The sequence below is a fragment of the Talaromyces proteolyticus genome (assembly GCF_021365285.1).
Source record: "Talaromyces proteolyticus strain PMI_201 chromosome Unknown BGW36scaffold_3, whole genome shotgun sequence".
NCBI classification, from domain to species: domain Eukaryota; kingdom Fungi; phylum Ascomycota; class Eurotiomycetes; order Eurotiales; family Trichocomaceae; genus Talaromyces; species Talaromyces proteolyticus.
In genome coordinates this window covers 984,301-1,005,183 of record NW_025764279.1, presented here as the reverse complement: position 1 = coordinate 1,005,183, position 20,883 = coordinate 984,301, and the positions used below count along the sequence as shown (strand labels likewise).

At 46.7% G+C, this 20,883-nt stretch overlaps 7 protein-coding genes across 7 annotated transcripts; 1 reads left to right on the top strand and 6 right to left on the bottom strand.

The window, feature by feature from the left end:
• The first annotated feature begins 203 nt into the window (after positions 1-203).
• BGW36DRAFT_106737 (ankyrin repeat-containing domain protein) lies at positions 204-1,530 on the top strand. The gene has a single exon (XM_046209206.1). It carries the CDS (start codon positions 455-457, stop codon positions 1,364-1,366), a length of 912 nt encoding a protein of 303 aa, XP_046075234.1. The 5' UTR covers positions 204-454; the 3' UTR covers positions 1,367-1,530.
• On the bottom strand, positions 1,531-3,047 carry BGW36DRAFT_445472 (putative cell wall glucanase; the record flags this gene model as incomplete). Its single annotated transcript, XM_046221673.1, has 2 exons — positions 1,531-2,495; positions 2,716-3,047. The coding sequence occupies 2 exons, from the start codon at positions 3,045-3,047 to the stop codon at positions 1,694-1,696; spliced, it is 1,134 nt and encodes a 377-aa protein (XP_046075233.1). The 3' UTR covers positions 1,531-1,693.
• A 685-nt stretch (positions 3,048-3,732) lies between these two features.
• BGW36DRAFT_106709 (uncharacterized protein) lies at positions 3,733-5,671 on the bottom strand. Its single transcript, XM_046209205.1, has 2 exons — positions 5,449-5,671; positions 3,733-5,336 (listed from the first exon to the last, which is right to left on the bottom strand). The coding sequence occupies exons 1-2, from the start codon at positions 5,505-5,507 to the stop codon at positions 3,833-3,835; spliced, it is 1,563 nt and encodes a 520-aa protein (XP_046075232.1). The 5' UTR covers positions 5,508-5,671; the 3' UTR covers positions 3,733-3,832.
• A 1,177-nt stretch (positions 5,672-6,848) lies between these two features.
• BGW36DRAFT_314481 (short chain dehydrogenase reductase) lies at positions 6,849-7,812 on the bottom strand (the record flags this gene model as incomplete). Its single annotated transcript, XM_046212534.1, has 4 exons — positions 6,849-7,083; positions 7,140-7,296; positions 7,347-7,454; positions 7,511-7,812. The coding sequence occupies 4 exons, from the start codon at positions 7,810-7,812 to the stop codon at positions 6,913-6,915; spliced, it is 738 nt and encodes a 245-aa protein (XP_046075231.1). The 3' UTR covers positions 6,849-6,912.
• A 1,706-nt stretch (positions 7,813-9,518) lies between these two features.
• On the bottom strand, positions 9,519-11,575 carry BGW36DRAFT_371696 (serine palmitoyl CoA transferase subunit LcbA). Its single transcript, XM_046215401.1, has 4 exons — positions 11,170-11,575; positions 10,593-11,103; positions 10,035-10,526; positions 9,519-9,973 (listed from the first exon to the last, which is right to left on the bottom strand). The coding sequence occupies exons 1-4, from the start codon at positions 11,499-11,501 to the stop codon at positions 9,791-9,793; spliced, it is 1,518 nt and encodes a 505-aa protein (XP_046075230.1). The 5' UTR covers positions 11,502-11,575; the 3' UTR covers positions 9,519-9,790.
• Positions 11,576-12,272: 697 nt separating this feature from the next.
• On the bottom strand, positions 12,273-18,115 carry BGW36DRAFT_106684 (1,3-beta-glucan synthase catalytic subunit FksP). The gene is made up of 3 exons (XM_046209204.1): positions 18,022-18,115; positions 17,776-17,946; positions 12,273-17,718 (listed from the first exon to the last, which is right to left on the bottom strand). Exons 2-3 carry the CDS (start codon positions 17,910-17,912, stop codon positions 12,444-12,446), a joined length of 5,412 nt encoding a protein of 1,803 aa, XP_046075229.1. The 5' UTR covers positions 17,913-17,946; positions 18,022-18,115; the 3' UTR covers positions 12,273-12,443.
• On the bottom strand, positions 18,100-19,007 carry BGW36DRAFT_106679 (uncharacterized protein). The gene has a single exon (XM_046209203.1). It carries the CDS (start codon positions 18,721-18,723, stop codon positions 18,244-18,246), a length of 480 nt encoding a protein of 159 aa, XP_046075228.1. The 5' UTR covers positions 18,724-19,007; the 3' UTR covers positions 18,100-18,243.
• Between the last annotated feature and the right edge of the window lie 1,876 nt (positions 19,008-20,883).

Genomic DNA, 20,883 nt, shown 5'->3' with positions numbered 1-20,883 from the left:
ATATAGTCTTCGGAACAAGGGAACAGGCCAAGAGTCAGACCTGTACGATACAAAACTTTGCTTTTTATTTTGCTAGCATGTTCAAATACCCTTCAACTTTTCGGCCCCAGGAATATTATGCTTTCAGTCAGATACCTACTTCTGTGAGAGCATCAAACCCTATATTGAGTTGTGCCAGCATACAAGTGGAAAAATACTCACGATGGATTGCGTATAGATTTGAATTAGGTTGTCTCTCAAGCTAGTTTTTAGCATTCATATAAGTGTGTTGGTCCTCGATTCGGCGCAGAATTGTTGATTGATTCTTACTAGCTTCAGCCTATAAGTTATAGTATTTGTATGGAGACGTGTGCACACCCCAAAAAGGGGCTAGCTAACTGCGCTAAATCTAGCTAGAGCGGTTGGGAACACTGTGAATCATACCATGTGAGGGTGCTCGTCATGTTCTCCTACCATGATCACTTCTAAAGTATTAGCAACGGAATCGGTCCGCTCAGCTGGGCGCTCGCTCCTCAAGGCATGCGCTCAAGGCTCACTCTCCAATGTGAAAACTTATGCTCCTCAGCTATACACCACCGCTGGCATTGACAAAAGGGCAGTCCCGCCTCTGAATATTGCTATAGCCACTGCCGCCGAGAACGGCCATTCCAACATCCTCCGCTACTTCTTCACCGACATCCCGCAATGTCGACAATCGACTCACGGCCCATGGAGCCCGAAGATCGATATCCAAGAGTGTAACCTTCCCGAAGAATGGCGGTCAGCCGTGCTTCCCGACCTCGTCGTCCTGCGCACGATAACGGGAGCCAAACCAGCTGCCTTCCAAACGCTCATGGACTTCGGCCTGAGCGTCAACCATCCCATGGACAAGATCGGGTCTCCTCTCACAGTAGCGATCCAGCGGCAAGACGTCGAGATGGTCCGGTTCCTGCTAAGCAAAGGCGCCGACGCAAACGACCAGTACTGGATCCCCAACGACACTGTCCTGGCGCGAGCCGCATCACTCCCTTCGCTGGAAATCCTGACCCTCCTCCTCGAACACGGTGCTAAAATCCAGGGCTCAAAGGCCCTCAAGAGCGCCGCGGAGAACGGCCGCATCGATGCCGCCACCATGCTGCTCGCACGCGGTGCCGACATCAACGAGGTCTTCCGACACGACCTGTGGGATGATGACGCCGCGAAAGACACGATTGGCACAGCGCTGCATGTTGCAGTCCAGCACGATCAAGAAGACTTTGTCCGGTTTTTGCTGCAGCGAGGCGTGCGGACAGATCTGGGAGACGGAGAAGGGATCACTCCCCGTCAATTTACCCAGGCGCAGGGGAAGACAGAGATGCTAGAGTTATTCGATAGGTCGAAGGAGTGAAAATCTCATGCCGTAGCAGTATACACCCGCGACAGATACCTTTTGAGAACAGTTTCATGGCAATTCTCCACTCTTGGTAGCGTAAGGCTTTGATATGGATATCTAATCAATAAGTGATCCTGGTGGCTTAGTGAGCAGTTGGGATTACTCAGTAAACGCTCAGCTGAGATCAGTTATCCATAGATAATTAATCGCGTGATAAAGCGTAAAAGGGGCGCTGGATCTCCGTCGATGCACTTTTTTTGTTACATATGGACATACATACATCTCAGTTCAAATCAAATACATTTACTAACCATAACCCAATTCAATGTTTTCTCATGCATATCAACCCGACCTATCTATCTCTCCCAGCTCAATACCCCAAAATTTTTCTGTCCCAAACGTCCCCTCGTTATCCGCCTTCCACTTATCATCAAAGGCACTGAATAGAATGAGACCACCATGCGGAAAGTTCTCCCGCAGACTCTTCAATGCAACCTCCTGGTTTGGTCGCGATGGTATAGCATTACCATTTGGCACGCCTGCAGACGGCCAGCCTGATTCAGTAATGATGACCTTTTTGCTGCCACCTACTGCCTCTGATACAAGGCGAGCTTGTTCGAGTACATAGGGCCCGGCGGTGTCAGCTGTTTGCGTTGAATCAAAAAACGCGTGACAATTTGCAGCGCAGTAGTCCGATGCTTCACATAACTCTGGATGCTCAATGATTTGATTAAACGTATCAACAGTGACTACAGGGCCATGATAGCCCGCCTGACGCAGCGTGTCACGCGCGGTATTCACCAACTGGACAATTTGCTCAGGAGAATTCTGAGCTCTATTGACAAGCTCGTTGCCAATAGAAACGGTGTGGAAAGTCGACCAGTCCCCATCCGCAGCGTCAATGATTTTCTGTAAATCGTTTTGCAGGCTGTCAACGTTGAATACCCCAGCGAAAACCTGCATTTGATTTTGTCGTGCAGCTCTGGTGACTGTCTTGACCTGGTCACAGTCAACACCGTATATCCGAACGAGAGAGAATTGGCGGAGAGAGTTGATGTCGTCGTTGACTTGGTCTTGTCCTTTGCACGTGCTGTCGGCATTGTATGGGGAGTATGATATTCCGTGTTTATTTTTTTTTGTGGGGCTGTGTATAATTGGTGGTATAATGGTATCAATTGAATTCATGTCAGTAATGTCAACGGGGGTGCTCATGTTTTTTGTTGTTGGCTTGGGCATATGGCGTTCATCATGAGAATTGGAGGAGGCTGATGGTATCTCCGTGGGTGAAGACAATATGGAGGTAATTTCGCTCCTACTACTGCTAGGTGAAGTTGCAACTGCTCTGTATAGCGGCGTTTTCGTACCTTGAGAAACCTGTTTTCCATTGATAATCAATATTTTGTGCTGGAGGGATTGATGAGGAATAACCGACAAGAGAACTAGATGTCGCTGACACCGTCTCCATACTCAAAGTATTCCCTTCCTGATCGACATGCACAACGACTGTATTTGTGGTCTTACCCTCTGGACAAGACCTAGTTTCTGCGTCGCGTTTTGGGAATTGTTTCCCATGGTCTATCTCGTCATCAATTCCCACCCTTGTTACATTAGCCTGACGATGGAACGTACGATGTAAGTGTCCATTAGCAGAATGAAGTAAGGCCAGGACTCCGAGTCCTAAAGCACTATACTTCATCTTGAACAACTTTTTCCCTCAACCAACCAATTCCAGCTAGTATTCTGCTATCTTCTTTTTGTTGGAAAATTGGTTAGAAAACGCAAGACGAGTCGAGAATAACCCTCCCACCACTAAAATCTAGATAGTCAGATATCTCAAAAGGGGGAGATCTGGAGATAGATGTATGTCATAATGATACCGTATCATTTTTGTCCCATTTCAAATACGGAAGGTAGTAAACAATGTGATCAAATATTTCCAATTTAAGGTGGAGGGGTAAGGGCGCAGGGTCATAATGCACTCAATAGTTGATTTGTGTCTCACTTTCTCTCATACTTTTTGGCTCTCTCAAATATATTGGAAATGAAAAAAAGGCAAGAATGTTGGACGGATACCCTGGGTCCTATGCTGAGGAATAGCTGAAGGATGGGGAATGATGTCTTGGAATGTGGCGCAAGTGGACACAGCCAGTCAACCAAATTATTACAACATTTCTCTCTTCTTCAAAAGAAGAGAGAAATAAATTATATAGAAAAGAATTTATGTGTGCCTCACTCAAAATGAACACAAAGCACCGACTCGTTACGTTTTATGTATGATCTTGCACAATGTGGTGGAAGGCTAGGGCTAGCGTTAGGGTTAAAAACGAGAGAGTCCATTACATACGTATCCTCTATTGAAACATTGATTTATACCTGATAAACCGCAGCTAATTGTGTGAAATCCGATTGAATGAAAAAATTAATGACTAGAATTTATCATTGATGACTCCTAATTTCCGTGGAGGTCTCCCATAGTACTTTTCAAGGTGAAAACATCGACGAGTCTAGAGAAGGCCAGCTAGTCATATCGCCTAGGCTTGACGATGTATCCATCGGAAGGAAATTTTCAAGCAGCTGCAGGTCGAGTGGATTGAGTGAGTGCCAATTCGGCATATCGCTTTGCACTGTGGTTGCTACGATATCCTGATTACTTAGCACATCTTTCATTTCTGTGCCGTTGGTCGCCACCGCCGTCGTCGTGGGCGTGTCCGTCTTGCAGACACTACTCAAAAGTTGTGTCAAGGTGTTTGCTCCAATATCTGCAGCACTGATTTCTTCGCCCAACATGCGTAGCCAATTCAGCGCGCTTTGCACAGCCTGTATGCATTCTTGACGTGATAAGGTAATCATGCCTGGACGCAGAGGATCTATCTTAGGGCAAATCGTACACGTTTTATGCCCTAGGCATGGTGGTGGAAATTGAGGATCTGTGCATAGATAAACTAGCAGGACTGCTGCATCAAAGGTCGAAAAGATAAGCCCGGCAAACCGTCTGTGGCTCCCTGATAGCATGGCATGCAGTTGTGAGACGCCTTGGAGCGTGTGCAGAGCTGCGACAGCCAGTGCCCTTTTATGCGCGTCCAAGAGCACGCGTTTGTAAGAGGGCATACTTTTATCGTGGTGAAGGAGCACAGGCCGAAAGTGCCAGCACAACGACTCGTAAATAGCGATGTGAAGGAGCTGCCGCTGCAGCTGCAGCTTAGGTAACCGCTTATCCCATGTCTTATCGGGATCAAGGGAAAAAGTGCAAGGTAGTTTAGCCATATAGTCGCGGCAAAACTGGTCGTAGATTTCTTCAGCGACAACCATGTCGAATTCGGATCTCGGAGCCGGCCTGACGAAACGCCAAAAATCGGCGAGTCGTACTTGAAGCAGTCGTTCAGTGAAGGGGTCGGGAACAACTGCAGCAAGCTCGCTGCTATCGTTATCGCTTTCGAAATATATTTGCGGCCAGTTTCCTGGATCCAGACGACCGGATAAAAGAGCGGTGCGGTCAAGTTGGCGAGAGAGGCTGCTATCCCAAATGTAGAGGTTGCAGAACGTTCGGCGTTCCATCTCTTTTTCAATCTCGTCTAACCCCTGTCTTACTCTGACGGCCTCGCTATGAAGGCCAATAGCCTGGGCGACTTTGATGGCGCGATCGAGGGATTCCCAAAAGGCGTTTCGCCTTCCTTCCATCTGGCATTTCAAACCATAGAAGGCCATAGACTGCACTTGAATCAATGAGCCTCGTTTATCTAGGGCTCTGCTGATGGAAATCAAACTCCCAGCGGTTTCGTCGCACATATTGCGGATATCAGCCAGCAACGCCCCGTCGATCCTGTTAAGCGTATAGCCCTGCGAGGGGAGATATTGCGATGCATATGAACAAATACGCAAAATAAGCACTGCAAGGTCTACTTCCAACACGAGCGTTACTTTTTCAATCAGCCACCATTGCTGGTACTTTCCTAGGAGCCATGGAATGTGTACCAATTGGTCCGTCCTATCCCAAGTTACAATGTCAGCCTTGTTCAAGAAAGTGTGAGTCCTATTGAACATCTTCGACCAAAGGTTCATGAAGGTTAAGGTAAAACTAAATTTGAAGTAATACGAACCAATTAACTTCGGCTACAAAGTATTCCATCAAAAAGTCCAAGATTTGTCGGTCAGGCATGCACTCAAGGATGCTCTGCACCTTTTCGACCGCTTCAGGAGTAAGGCCAGGAGAGTTGCCGATGCGGTTCTCGTCTTGGCCCAAATTCAACTGGAAAAGTAATTAGCGAAGGCTTTTTTTGAGTTTCGTTTCATTATCTTTTTGTAGTCTGACGAAAAGCTTACCTTTCGGATCAGGGCTAACGTGTTGCTGTTGCTCTCTTCACAATAACCAAATAAGTCAGCTAGCGACGAGCTGGACAATACGACCTGATTAATTTGGGCATTCCCATCGGCTCGCTGTCTAAATGAGCGAGCTTCCCCTCTTCGCTGCTTGAGGGAAGTTGAAGAACTGAGAGCCTGGGCAGCATTCGCCGAGTAATACGCACATTCTTCTGGGCATTGTCGTCGAGAACAACGATTACAAGGATATTCGCGGTTGCACTTTCACACTATAAGCCGAATAGTTAAATAGTTTTAGGGGACGTAACCAAATACACACCTTTTGTTTTCGAGTATAGCAAGGTATACAAGACGATACTACCCGTTTCCGGCCCGAACTCATTTTCCACAATTTCCCAGTAATATTTTCAAAGCGGGGGTCGCACAGGTTTTATTGTTTGTCTTAAAATTTCCCTGTCTCTCTCTCTCTCTCTTTCCAATTCAAATAGTAGTGGACTCTTTGAATCGCTAATCAAGCTTGTAGGTGGCTTGAGTCCTTTGACGGGTACGATTTGATTATTAATGCGTCAAGTCAGCATGTTTATATGACCAATGTGAGAATTCCGCTGTTCAACACTAAGGTATTTTTAGCTTTAATCTGCATAGCGTCAAACTATGCCATAAAGATACTTTTGGATACCACCGTAGGTAATGAAAAGAATGGAAAAAACTAATAATGGTATGGTCAGGACTCTGATCCTCAGTTCTCCGCCTTCTGCTGCTATTTGGCATCCACCTGTATCTTGTATCTGCAAAAGTTACAGAATGACAACCAAGCCGTTCGTTAATTAGGAGAGCGTGGAACTGTGCCTAGTGTGGGTACCTTTGAGGGGACACATTAAGCAAATATTATTAATACAGAATGGAAACCGAAACCCTAAAAAGCACATAAAGCGACTACTAGCAAAGGGTGTATAAATGCAAGTGACAACTTAATATCAATTGATATATATCAATTTCAAAGTTTCAGTTACATTATTAAGGGGTCACAGCAAGCAATTAATGATAACGTATCAAAGCACAGAAACAACTAGATTGACAAGAAAGAATAAAGCTACAAAAGCAAAGGTGCAGTCTTTGTGGAAGCGAAATGAATGCTTATACATGCATATTTGAATTTAGGTAAGTAAAATAATATATGGGCGCTGGTAGCCCTTGAATAGGCAAGTGGCCAAAAGAGCTCCTGAAGCTCATCTCAACAGCCTTTACCAAGGGGCATTAGAACCATCATACTTCTCACCCCAACCCTCGGCTTTGATGTTCAGAAACTGGCCATTCTGCTCCTTAGTTGAACTTAGTATCTTCACAAGCGTAGCCTCGGCACCGTCTTCAACAGACAAGTCGGCCTGTTCACCACCGAGGTCGGTACGGAGCCACTAAAACGCAATTTCAGTAATCGGAGGAAGTTATTAAGAGAGCCAGATATACGTACTCCTGGACTGAGAGCAAAGATTGTAAAACCCTCGTTTTCGTAGTCGAGTGCGTACTGAACGGTCAGGGCGTTAACAGCCGTCTTGGTGATTTTGTAGGCAGGAGCAGGAATGGGTTGAACCAAGCGAGCATATGTGATAGAGCCGACAGTAGATGAGCTTTGAACTTTATCAGTCTTGGGAAAGGGGCCCCATTTGAAAAATCTTACATATTAGCTATTTTTTTCTGGTTTCCTTTTTGCAACAGGGGGATGAATGCCCTGGTCACCCAGTGAACACCGAGGACATTGGTTGTGAAACTTTCTTGGAGATTTTCCCTGTATGATTTGTCAGGCTCACCTATACGAAACTAAATTTAGAATGAAAGTCTCACATTGAGCTGGTTCCCTTCTGAGAAAACTGCCTAATTCCGGCATTGTTGATCAGCACATCGAGTCCCTTGCCGGCCAAGCCGATCTCGACTTCAGCTGCTGCTTTCTTTACCGCAGCCTCGTCTGAGACATCGAGCTTGATAACAACGATACGGCCTGAGGAGGCCTTAGCGAGCTCCTGGAGCTTGGGAGAATCGCCTCGAGCCGTGGCAAAGATTTTACCAACCTCAGAGCGGGCAGACAGCTGACGGGTGAGTTCAAGGCCGAGACCTCTGGAAGCACCAGTAATAACATACGAAGCCATTGTGCTCGTTGATTAATCGATTAAATGATTGATTGATTGAAGTGGTGATGAGAAATAGTTGTTGCAAAGAACTCGGAAAGATACAGGCGATCGATGGTTTAAATAGCTATGATGTCCTCTCCAAGCAGCAATTCGAGGGATTAATCTATCGTATTTGAAATCAGCCCCATTTTGTCATTATCAAGCATATTGACTTAAAGCCGGTGAAGCTCTTTGCTATACATTGGCAGGGCCGACACTAGTGCAAATCGGGTGTTATTGAGGTCTCCTTCGGCCGACGCTTGATGACATCATGCTTCTTTCGGGCAACATTTAGGGTTATCGCCAATGACAGTATAAGAAGTTTAGAAAGTCGTTGCAGTTGCAGTAGGAAATGGAACATATCGATAATAGACACGGCGTACAAAGCAAATTTCGACTGGGCTAAAAGGTACAAAATAGAAAAGCACACTGGCATTGCACTTTTGCAAAGGACGGAACGTCTCAAGAACAAGAAAGCAGAGATATTAGCCCTGGGAAAGCCTGGTGGCAGTGACCTAGGACGCCATTTCTATTTGATTGATGAAAAATTGCTTGACGCACATCGGCTATATGATAGTCATCAACAGGAGCTACGTCGATTGTGGGAATAGAGGACGATATTATTTTTAGAGTCCTGAAAATGCCTCGAACGCTTCAGTATTCCAAACATAACAGACCGTAAGTTTAGAGTCAACGGGTAGCGATCTGTGCTTTGGCTGGCTGTTTGTATGGGAGAGGATGCGGATGCTGTAAGAAGCCCCTAAGAATCGATTCAAACTTTTCTTTACCCAATCCAATGGAGAAAGGGGTTGATGGTAATTGTAAGTCTGAATACGGCTGTTAAATCAAGTATAATGACGTCTATGTGCCTGATTCTAATATTGAAAGAAGGTAAAGTGAAGCCTTGAGACTAGCTATCAGATGTCTACATTGATAATATCAATTATCTATGTAATACTTAATCTACTCAATTTTGACTAATACATAACAATCTTGGGAAGACAATGCTACTACAAGTTCCGCTTGCAATTAATATGAAAAGTTCATTAATTCATTCTCTATCATCCTTAACCCCGGCACCCATGGACTGGTATGTACATACCTGCCTCGAAGATCCGAGACAGTACCTACTATCAATGAACGTGTATGGCTGTTAATTAAAGCTGGCGGTTTGGGACACAGTAAGTATGTAGATATAACTGATGAATTACTTTGGAAGTTTCCAACCCCAATACTGCACGCCATGATTGATGCCCTTGGCAGAAGTACAGCTAGAATTAGGGCATGTGTAGTGTAGAAAATAGTCTCAAGAAATCCTCCCCAGGCGCCGAAGATAAACCAACACGCGGTGATGGCATGTCTTGCTAGGTTACCCAGAAATTTCCATAGATACTTTGGGTGGCATGTACAGCCTCAACTTGACAGAGTAGATGAATTGACAGTGGGAAGTAGAGCGAGTAGAGGAGAGAGTATAGAGTACACATCGTAGAGCTGAGTAAAAGTTATCCTCAAACAAACGCTTTGTTGCCTACACATGACCCTGTTACATCGGGATACAGTCTATATCAGGGACTATACGCGGCCTAAATAGCAGTACCCTGTTTAGGGCTTGTATATATCAAATGTGTATAGGATGTGTCTTCAGGTCTACTACTAGCATCGAGCCAATACAGAATAATGTAATATTTTGAAACCATCAACAATTTCATCCACTCGCCATTAAGATTAAAATATTTATTCTATTAATATACTTGTCAATATTGAATGAGGGTTGAATGTCCTGTAGGCATATACACTAGCAATGCCGCAGAAGATACGACAAGCAGCGCCCAGCAGGTTGTTTGTCCTATACAGCAAACCTAAGCAATCCACAAGGAATAAGAATACAGTCAAAAATATTTTTATAGACGCTCGGCAGCCTATAGCAGAAGATCAAGTCATCCATAAGATCACTCATTTAGCGCTTCTTGCTCAATACCTTTGTGATTGCATGTCGAATCGTTGTGCCCGCCTTTTCAACTTCCCGCTTGCTCAAGCCGGTTGTAAGACAGACCTTGAGAGCAGGAAGGACTTGCTGCTTTGGCGTGACATTGTCGGGCAAGCACTTCAGCCGAGTGATGAGTACGCCATTTGCCAGGGCCTACGAATCGGTTGTTAGTAATGTTTATCCAAAAGAAACACAAGCAGGTCTGAAGGCTCACCTCGTCGACAATGTCCTGCAATAGGGACTGCTGATCCTCGATTGACATCCTTCTCGACGAAATGACTTCCGGTTTAATTACTAAAATCATCATGGGATTTTCCGGGGCACTTGTGCAGTATACCCAGTCGCTACGAGGATCAAGCTGCGACCACATTGTTTTGATATTGGACCGAAGCTGTGTGAAAAGGTCTGGCGTATTTTGCATCATCGTTATGGTTTCACTGGCAGTAGTGGACAATAATGCAGGAAGAGCAGCAGAGAAGGTGTACGCAGATGCTGAAATTCTTTGATGGTGGACAATCTCTTCGGATCCCGCACAGAATCCACCTCCGGCGATTATGGGACCAGCCAAGGAGCCGACAATCATGTCAATTTCTGTAGGGTCGACATTCTGGTGTTCAGTGATGCCTCGTCCATTCCGCCCGAGAACTCCGAACGACCAGGTCTCATCCAAAAGAAGGCGGAATTTATATTTGAATTTCAATTCAACCTATAGACGATGAATAGTGAGTATGCTGGTCAATGAAAACAAGAGCCGATGGTCCTTTCAACCTACAATTTTAGGAAGATCTGCCATATCACCAAGGGATTCGAAGAGACCCTCGGTGATTATGAATCGTCTAGTCAATGGCTTCCGCGCTTGTTCTCTGGTCACTTTTTCCAACACACGTTCGAGATCCTCCATATCATTGTGTTCATACCATCGTACTGTGCTCCGCGATATTTGAATACCTTTGCGAATAGCAAAACTAACGCCCTTGTCGGCTACAATTATGTCTCCACGCTTCGAAAAAGCAGGGATCACACTGGAAACAGTAGAAAATGCCTGTGCGTAAATGATGCATGCTGCTGTTCCTAGAAAGGCTGCAACATCGGCTTCGGTCTTCATATGCACATCCTGGGTACCGTAGAAACCCGGCGGTCCACAAGGTCCAACGCCGTAGGTGCGTAGTGTCTGAATAGCCTTCTCCTTCAATGTTTCGTTTGATGTAAAATTGTAATAGTTATAGGAGGCCAGATTCGTCACGGTTCGGCCATTGGACAATTTCACTTTGGGTCCGGTTGGTCTAAAAGCAGTAACGAAAAGAATTAAGCAGCAATCAATTGCGTATATATAGGGTTCTGAAACCTACCCTACGATAACAGTTCTTTTTTCCACGTCGGTTTGCTCCAAAGCGGTCGGGCTGGCCACAAGGGGCTCAGGAGTCCATTCATCGACGAGATCATCGATTTCTTCTTCCGAGAGCTTGACAATGCCTGGTTTGGTAGAATACTTGGGAGCAAGAAGATAACGAACAGCGAACAAGAAGAGGAACAGTTCGACAGCCGAGCGGACGGGGTCGTTCTGGTAACTGGACTTGACGTATCGTAGAAAGATGGCGGAACCGGGCAAGCGATGAAACAAATTAGACAGCGCTTCGACTGAGTCCGTCAGGACTCGCTGCGCTTCATGGACATCCATCATTGCATTTCCCAAGGGACAAGAGAATGAAAGAATAGGGGACGGCGGAGGATGCGGAACAAGTTGCGTATCACACTATCTAACTTTACGGGTCCTTAATAATATGCCAAGGTCACGTGATTAATCGGGACTCATACAGAAGTCTTGATCATTCACATATTACGAGCTACAATATAGAATTCAATGGTTTTATAGACAGAAAACTTTCATTGGGAACGAGTCTATCTTCAAAGAGTGTTTCTTGTGAAGAGGTTTAAAGTAATATAATCGCAACAAAGAGAGAATAACAGGAATGAACATGGTAAACCTGTAATCCCATATAATAGCCAGCTAACACCATCGACAAACGAGAAAAACGGAAATATAATCATTCGTTATGAAGAATAAGACTGGAAATGGATGCAATGGATAGAATGACGGTGTTGCCCGCGTGCATCAAGTGGGATGCCATTCCCAACTTCGAGACATTTGTACAGCTGTATAGATAAAGAGATCGAAGCGAACAATGCATCAAACTCGAAGGATGAACATCCTCTTCGACTCCTAAGAGCCAGTGCTCATAGCATCAGCAGCGGTGTGGGCAGATTTCCACTGATACCATGAGGCAGGAATGCTCGAGGCACCAGTCTCCTGTCCGGGGAGGTTGCTACCAGTGTACGTCGTCCAGGTATCATTGTGTAGGTTACCTCCATCTAGCGGTTGAAAGAGTGGACTGATGATCTTACTACTGCTGAAGGTCTTCGCCAGGTCGAGGTGGGATCTTGCGACCAAGGGACCAGCAACAAGGAGAATGAAAATGACGAGCAACACAAAGTATAAGATCGCATAACGAATGACGCGGCGTTTTCGAAGCTTCGATTGCTTCAGAGAATAGATAGGGGGGCGGATTTGTCGGCTAAACCAGGTTAGAGAATAAATTCAAGATCATGACGAAATATAAGGAACTTACCTAGGTCGCAACCAGAAGAGGATAACGGAATGGAACTTGTCAATATACGGACAGCAGATAGCAGGTAGCATCAGGAAGAGAAGAATATGGCCCAAGACGAAGTCTGCCGCAAAGTAGCCGAGTTCGGTAATCTTGCAAAGGAACTCGCGGCCAGGTTGAGACATAGAGTGCCAGCCCATGTTGTACCATTTTCCAGTCCACCAAGCGATGTTTGACTGGTCATGCTTGAATTCTCTCGTCAGTGCCAGGGAGATGATGAGTTTATAAATGAATCGCTGAATAGCGGCCATAGCAATCATTCCAAGGACACAACGTGGGAAGTTGAAGTTTTCCAAGACGAACATGACCTCGAAAATGGCAAGCAGCATTACAACTGCAACACCGTGGGCGATGGCAGCGAGAACAGATCCGAACTTCTTGCAACACATACTCAAAACGGGACCCATGCAGCAAGCCATTCCGAACATAACTGCAGATACGCCAGCGTTGACACCGATTGGGGCGAAGGCCACAATTCCAACACGCAGGAGCGAAGATGTCTTTGTGTCCGTATACAGTACTCCAGTTCGAGCGTTGATGTATAGGTAGGGGATCAAGGTAACTGCAACCAGTACTAATGGGCCCAAGATTTCGCTGAAGAAAATATTGGTAATGCGAGCGCGAGGAACATCACCCGAGAGCTTTTCGGAGGGAACACCGAGAACCTTGCGCTTGTAGCCGGTGATTCTAGTTCGGGAAAGACGACAGAAGGCGATCCAAGAAGAGTTGTGGGACCTTGAATTTCCACGAGAAAGCCATCTGAGGTAGTCACGATAATCAATGAAAAAGTCGTTCCAGGCGAATTGGTGGGGATTGAACAAGAATGGGGAGATACACAAAGCGAGCAGCGAAACCCAGAACCAAATCAAAGCCGCTGTCCACATGGTAGCGGTAGCAAAGAGAAGCATGAGGAGCGAACGAGCTCCAAGATAAATGGAAGGGCCAGCGAAACGTGAATAAAGAACGCCGAAAGGAATGCGGGCAGTTGCGAAACCACGACCTGTACCAATGTATCTTGCACCGCCATACGAAAGATCCGTTTGAATGGAGTTGGCGTAGATTTGACAGACAAACACCTCGAACATGAAGGACAAAGAGCCGAATTGTTTAGCAAGTCGAGTAGCAGCACGCCAGAAACCACGTTCCGTCAATTCTTGGACGACCAGGGGTACGAAAGAGATGAAAAACACAATGAAGATGGAAACAATACAACGGTTGACCCAGTCGGTGATAGGCACCAGATTTGCACAGCCAGTGGGCATCAGTGGATCGGTAATTGGAACATCTGAATTGTAGCGACAAAGGATTGTTTCGTGACGCAGAGCGCCCAAGTTGATCATCGTAATCATAAACATTTGCACCGACAACATGATGAACATATTGTTGACATGGAAACCTGGGTGAGCGTAGTAGAAAGAGAGGAAACGATCAAGAGGGAGCTGGGTGCCGAGATAATAGTATTCACGAGACAACATTTGTTCGCCCATACCAGTACCAATCTTGGTTGTGAAGTTGAGAATAGAACCGAAACCCAGATCACGACCTTTACCACACTGGAAGTACTCGCAATGCTTGATCCTACCACCACGGAGAATAGCGTTCATACCGGCATAAATATCTTCGTTTAGGTGGAGACCTTTTTGAGCCTTAGAGACACCACCACGGGTAGTCATGAAGATACCGTTGAGAAAATCAGGGTGACCATAATGAAGTTTACCGCCAATTTCTGCGAGGGTACGAGCAAACAAGGTACCGAACGTCTGTTCCTTACCAGCAGCAACGTCGCCGAGAATGCCAATGTTCTCAGAGAAAATGTATTCTCGAGCACCAAGAATGGCAACCGGATTTGTTTTGGGCGTTGGAAGGCCGGGAGTATAAGGCGACACATTGTCAGTAGTCATTTCTTCGAATTCGGCGAGGACACTGCGAATCTTCAAACATTCCTCGAGGTAGTTGTCTTGGTTGGCGTCAATCAACTGAATGTATTCACCACGATAGAAGATGATAGCGTGATTTTGATTGTCAGACTTGCCATCTCCAAGAATGGGGTTTCCTGAAAGCTGAACGCGGAATTTTGGCTTGCGTGTACCACTCTCAAGGAGTTCACAATGACCGTCAATCAATGCTGAGTAGAGCCGGGGTTCCTCGCCTTCGTTTACCGGGGGTTCCTCGTCCAAGTACGCGATCTGCAAATCGGGATAGGCTCGAAGGAGAAACTCGGTGTTTTCACGCTCCTCTTTGTTGAATTTTGCATATCGTTGCATGGAAACGCAGATCTTGAACTTTCGACGAGCCATTCTCTCCAATTCACGTTCGAGTTTATCCGAGTTGCCACCGAACATTTGGACAACTTCGGGGTTTTCAACACGGTACAACAGCTTGATGGCACGACTGTAATTCATGAATCCGGAAATTGTACGATACAAGGTTTGAGATCGCAGAGAGGCCCAAATACGAGTGCGCAAGGTGTACTCAGGCGCAGCTGACTTGAAACCAATACAGTAGAATGGCAGATCGTCGATCTTACTCTTGGCGGCATCCTTCTCGGTCTTGTCATATTCACCGTTGAATTGCGAGGTCTCGTCAGCAAGAATCTTAGTATCCTTGACAAAGCAATCCCACTCATGAGGATGAAGCTGTTTGAGGTATTCCAACATTGTCACGCGTGAATATGGTTCGTCTTCTCTGATAATCTCACGGAGAGACAAGAGAATCTTCTCGCTGTAGTGGGGGACCAAAACAGTGAAAGTTGGCATGTTGTCAACAGGTAGAGGCTCCGGGATTGGTGTCGACAGAGACTGGGCAAAGAAAGAGATACGACGTTCAGCTTCGCTCTGAGATGGGAAAAATTCAGTCTTGAAAGAGTGGTCTTCCTGCGAAACGAAGAAGGTGGGAGCTCTAAGAGTGCGCTTGCCTTCCTGTTCAGAGGGGACTTGGTGATAGAGAAGTTTCTGCACATGATCGATAGCCAGAAGATGCTCGCGGTACATCGAGATGACGATAGCATTCCAAACTTGGGAAATCAAAACTTTCGGCTTATACTTGATCTCCATATCCGTTGTCGCAAGTACCTTAGAATAGATACGCTTGGGTAGGCGCGAGAAGATGTTTCTCCAAGGACTCCAGATTGAAACACCAAGGTAGAAAGATCGTGCTACAGAGAACACGGTATTGAGGATGATGTACCAGAGATAACTATCCAGAAAGAAGAGTGTCAAATCGGTGAAGAACATCAGACCAAGTAAAATCTGAGGTTGAGATTTGCAGAGTACGTTTGGAATGTATGTGTCGCCAATACAGTTGCGAATCTTCATGGGAGACAAAATGCGAATGGGGTCCTTGAAAGATAGGGTAAGGAAGAAGTACGACTCAACCAATTTGGCAGCGAAGACGCAGACCCAGAGGCCATATGACATCCACATACCATTGCCAGTCAAAGCAGGGAAGCTGGCAGTGAACGTCTGGCTTGCGACATATTGCCGGGTGCTCTTCTTCATGTAACTGCCAAACAAGCCGCCGAGAGGCATGATTGAGAAGAAAAAGAACGTGGCCAGGGCAATGAAAAACTGGACGATTCCCAGGGCTAGGGAGACCGTATCGTGTCCTTTTTCCTTTGAGACGAAGAAAACGTAGACACTAGGGCCAACATTGATTGCGAAGACAACGAGCAAGAACATAAGACGTTTGGTTAGGTGCTGAGCTCCGGCCCATCTGCGTGGAACATAGGCCCATTCAGCCAGGGTAGCGAAAATCTGGATCAATGTACAAACACCACCACCAAGGGCAACAGCTGACCACTTGTAGGAGCCGGGAGGTTGGTTGTTCGCTTGCTGCTGATAGTCCAGGGTGTAAATAGGCATAGAGTTGTAGGCCGTGAAGAACCAGAAAGCACCCAAATGGATCACCCAGATTCGGTTGAAGTTGGTGATCAAATGGAACCAAGAACGAGTTTCTTTGTACGTTTTGAAGAAGACCTTCTTCCAGTTGACATCTTTGAGCTTGTCCCATCGCTCAGCTGGGGGAATATCAACGAGTCTCGTTTTGTCTTCCAGGATGATGCGCTCGATACCTTCAGGATACCAGAAGAGTTGATTCACATCATCATAGCCAATGATTTGACTGTGGTCGCGCTCGCGACGAACGTACTTGCCATCGAGGATCTCATAGCCCTGATCGCGGAGATACTGATAAATGGGAGTGATAACGTTGTTGAGATAGCTGCCTTCTTCGACAGGTTCGACTCGGTTTTGACACTCTGGGGTGTTCAAGAAGTCGTCTGCACACTTGAAAATAAAGCACAGGCACTCTGGGGTGAAACGAACTTGATTGGCTTCACCCCAACATAGCAAGTACAAAGCTAGCTGGCGAGTGCGCTCGTGTTGAGACATTCGATTCATCCGTGATTTCCACCGGTATTCAGCGGCTTCCAAGCTGTTGTCGCCTTCGAAAGCTTCCAAGGTTTCCTGTTCATTTTCTGGGTTTTGCTGCGCTGCCTTCTTTGCAGCCTTGCGAGCTTTACGTGTTCTACGATCAGCCTTGCCCAAGTTCATATTAGCGAAGCCGACAGCATCGTCCAGGTCCAGATGAGCCGCGAAATACCAGCGGCGATAGTTGGCATTGTCACCACCAATATAGTCTGCATGAAGGGACAGAAGAGCCTGGTTGGGAGTCATACGAGAGGCACGAGAGTCGAGCAACGTCATCAGATGGTCGTACATGTTCCTCATGCTGTCCCGCTGGAACCCAAATTTGTTGACGAGATCCAGGAAAATGTCCTCGATTTCTTCCTTCGACAGCGGGATTTGAGCATCCGAGGACCAAGCTGGGTAAGGCTCGCGAGAACGTTGACCAGCTGGGAGTGCATTTCCGTAGTCCATGCCGTAGACTGGGGTTGAAGCACCAGACGAGCGATTTCCACCATATGAGATCTGAGAGGATGGTGGACGGTAGCCGTACCCATTACCTCCCATTTGGCTCTCATTGTAGCTATTGTAGCGTTCGTCTCCGCGTCCGTAATAGTCCATATCGGCAGCTCTGGCAGTCTCCGACCTCATAGTGAAATCACTGAACGTTTCAGAGTCCTCTTCAGAATCCCCATTGCGGCGACGGCCGCGTCCACCCTGGGGGTAGTCTTGGTGTCCACTATGGCCTTGGTCGTAGTATTGGTCATTATAGTAGTTGTCATGGCCACCACCTTCATAATAGCCTCCACCCTGGTGTTCACCGTAACCACTAAGATCAGGATAATCAGCCATTATTCTGCGAGTATTTGATCTAATGATAACTCACCTCTGGTCATAGTATCCATCTCCGTAGTGAGAATAGTCATTCTGGTCGTAATAGCCATGCTCATCTTGGTAATAGCCGTCACCGTGGCCTTGATGGCTGTAACCATCTTCGTAGTGGCCTTGGTTATAGCCAGACATGGTTGCAATTTATGTTTTACAAATAATACAAAGTCTGTCGGCACCCGATTAGCAAAGCGTTGTCCCAAACTCCCGAAAGTCCAATTCAAGCACCACAATCAGAACTCACCTTAAAAAGCACCCATGAAACCAATTTGTGGCGGATTGAATAGTATACAAATACAAATTAGTTTGACCAAATCGTCAAGCGTCGATACAACGAATGGAAATCAGCCCCGCGAGATGATTTTGGAGGTTGAGGGCGGTGGAGAAGATTAGCAATCGGTCACGTCCAGGTGCCTTTCTTTATCTTGTCACGTCGCCCGCGAGAGCAAAATTAAAAAGGTCTGTATTATTTCGAATTATTCTTTTCAGGCGTGAAATTATGAGCGATTGGACTTTGTGTTGATGCGTCGAGTAGTAGTTGTTGTTGATTCTTGATGAACGAACGATAAAAGGTAGGAGCAGCGTGAATTGTCGACAGGCGGAAGGACAGCACTGGGCAAAAAGCCTTCGACCTCTCCGCGCCCACGATCCTGCCTTTCTTCTTATCGAGAAGCGGAAAGGAAGGAAGGGCGGTTGGGTTCTTGTCCAACGATTCAACAGTGGATGAAGTGAAAAGGACAAAAAAAGAGTGTATGAAGAAACAGTGAAAGAGTACACCACGTAGGTTGGTTCGAGGGGGAAAGTGGAAAGGGAAGTGAGCGTGGTATGGGCGTCGTGGTACAGGAAAATTGTTGGCACTGGCAGGGTTTGGCGGGTGGGAGGGCCTGCCGCATTGATTACTGGTGGTTATTTTGGGCAGTGGCCGTAATGCATCAATCATCATCATAAGATTGTATCTAATACAAGCAACGCCGACCTTCAAGCCCCCGCGAGGCTTGCTTGTAACAAATTACAATAATAAGATGGAAATTTCAAATACCACGGGAATACCAGACCGGGTGCGTGGTGGTAGTTGACCACTCATATGGGCTGGTGCGTTGAGGTGTCTCCTAGGGCGACGATCCTGGCCGTAAACAGAATCGCGGACGAGTCAAGAGATTGCAATCGGCTATCGCCACGCACTCGATACGTGATTCATGACCCTCACAGGAATCATTGCTCGATTGGCATGTGGGCATATCGCTGCAGTGCTGGCAGTGTGTACTTTGTAATTCTCGTTACTGACGGTCACAGCCATGAAATGACTCTTGCGGCCGCTGACTGGCTGCGTGTCGGCGTTGGGCCCCTCTTCGACAGTGGCCGTTGGTCGGGACTGCACCGTGTCCCCGCAGGCGCACACTGACTGGCCGTCGGCTGCGGTGGAGACAGGGGTATTACCGCCCTAGCAACCAACCACAAGCGTTTCTGGCAGGGAGGACCCTCCGCGTCCCTCCGGGCATCAGCTTGGTCCGTGTTCACTGTGAGGAAACGGCCAGCCCCTGAGACATGCCCCACCCGGCGGTGGCGAGTACTGCACGATAGCGGTAATCTGTGTATTCGCGTCCTTGACTTTTCACTGTTTGGCAAGAAAGCTTGATGCTCGTCCACCACTGACGAGTCACCCGCACGACTGCCTTTGCTTGGCGATCGCGAGCCACTGTTGCGTCAAAGACTAACTCGATCGCTTCTCGGTATAAGCCTGCTGTTGTGAGTGAGTCGACGATACTGGCATTGGCATTGGCAACAGTGCTGCATCTGATGTTGTTCCTTAGGCATCCATGGTTCATGCGGTATGCAGGGATAGCATCGCGCTGGCAACTGCCATATCGGCGTCTACTTGATCCGCACTGCGGTGGAATGCTATTTCCCATTCTCCAATCAAATGCATTGCTCTGAACAGCTTGCTGTTGGTCCGGAATTCAGATATCTCATCGGTTCATATTTCATAATCATGGTAGATGCGACGTTAGCGGTCCTGTTATCCAGCCAATGTCGCGTTACATGTGTCGATACGCTATGAGCCTCTCCGTACATGTGCACTTCGTCACTGTCCCTCAGCGTATCAATCAATATTCAATATCCAATCCCGATGTTGAACATTTAAAATTCGACAGTCCGGATGATCTGCCAGATCTGGCCTTCGACCTCAAACCCGGACCACTATCGGCGTCAGCCGTCCACTGGTGGCGCATCTACGGAGTACACTTCGTGCCCAGAACCTGAAATAGCACACTAAACATAGCCTAGGCCTGAGTACCCGCCTCGTTCCAGCCGCTTTTTCGTTGAAAAAAAATTCTATCAAATAGTAAGTCGCCGTTGATCGAGATCGTTATGTTATTATTTCCACGGCTTGGTGCTTGGTACCGACCCCATCGAGACTTATGATCCTGCATACTTCAGCCCACAGTTCAAATAGCCAGTATTAATCATTGAATAATATGCTCAACTATAATGTAAAGCTTGCATTCACAAGAGAGGTAGGTCAATCACACGATTCTTGCCCGCTTCATGAGTGATTGCTGGGCTCTTGAAAAGTCATGCCGAAATTAAGATTAGAGGGCGATCCGCAAGATTTAGAGGGGGGTGTGGCTGTGTCACACCGTCCGGCTACTCCGTTGATCTATGATCGATCGACCTTATTTTCTCGCGCTCATGGTAGACTGCACTGAAACCCCTGCACTGGACCTGCAGTCACTGCTGGCTGCATGTTCTTGCATTGGTCCATCGGATGGTCGGTCTGATCCCAAATACGCCGCCATGGATTAATAATAATATTCTCTCGCCAAAATTAATAATAAAATGCGATAAGAATGGCAGAAAACGCTAGTTTCCAATTGCATAGCCTGTCAGACTGTCATAATTAAGCAAATAAGTTCCTCCGTCTTATTATTAATGCCATGTCCTCGACCATGTCTCATAGTGGTCTAGAATAGTGTTGGAGGGCCTGAAAAGGGGGGGTCGGGAGATTCGGAGAGTTGGTTCCCCTGGGTTAGGCCTGAAACGAGCTAACAACGGCCCTACTACATATTTTCAACAACGACGTACACCTCATGCAACATGACTTCAA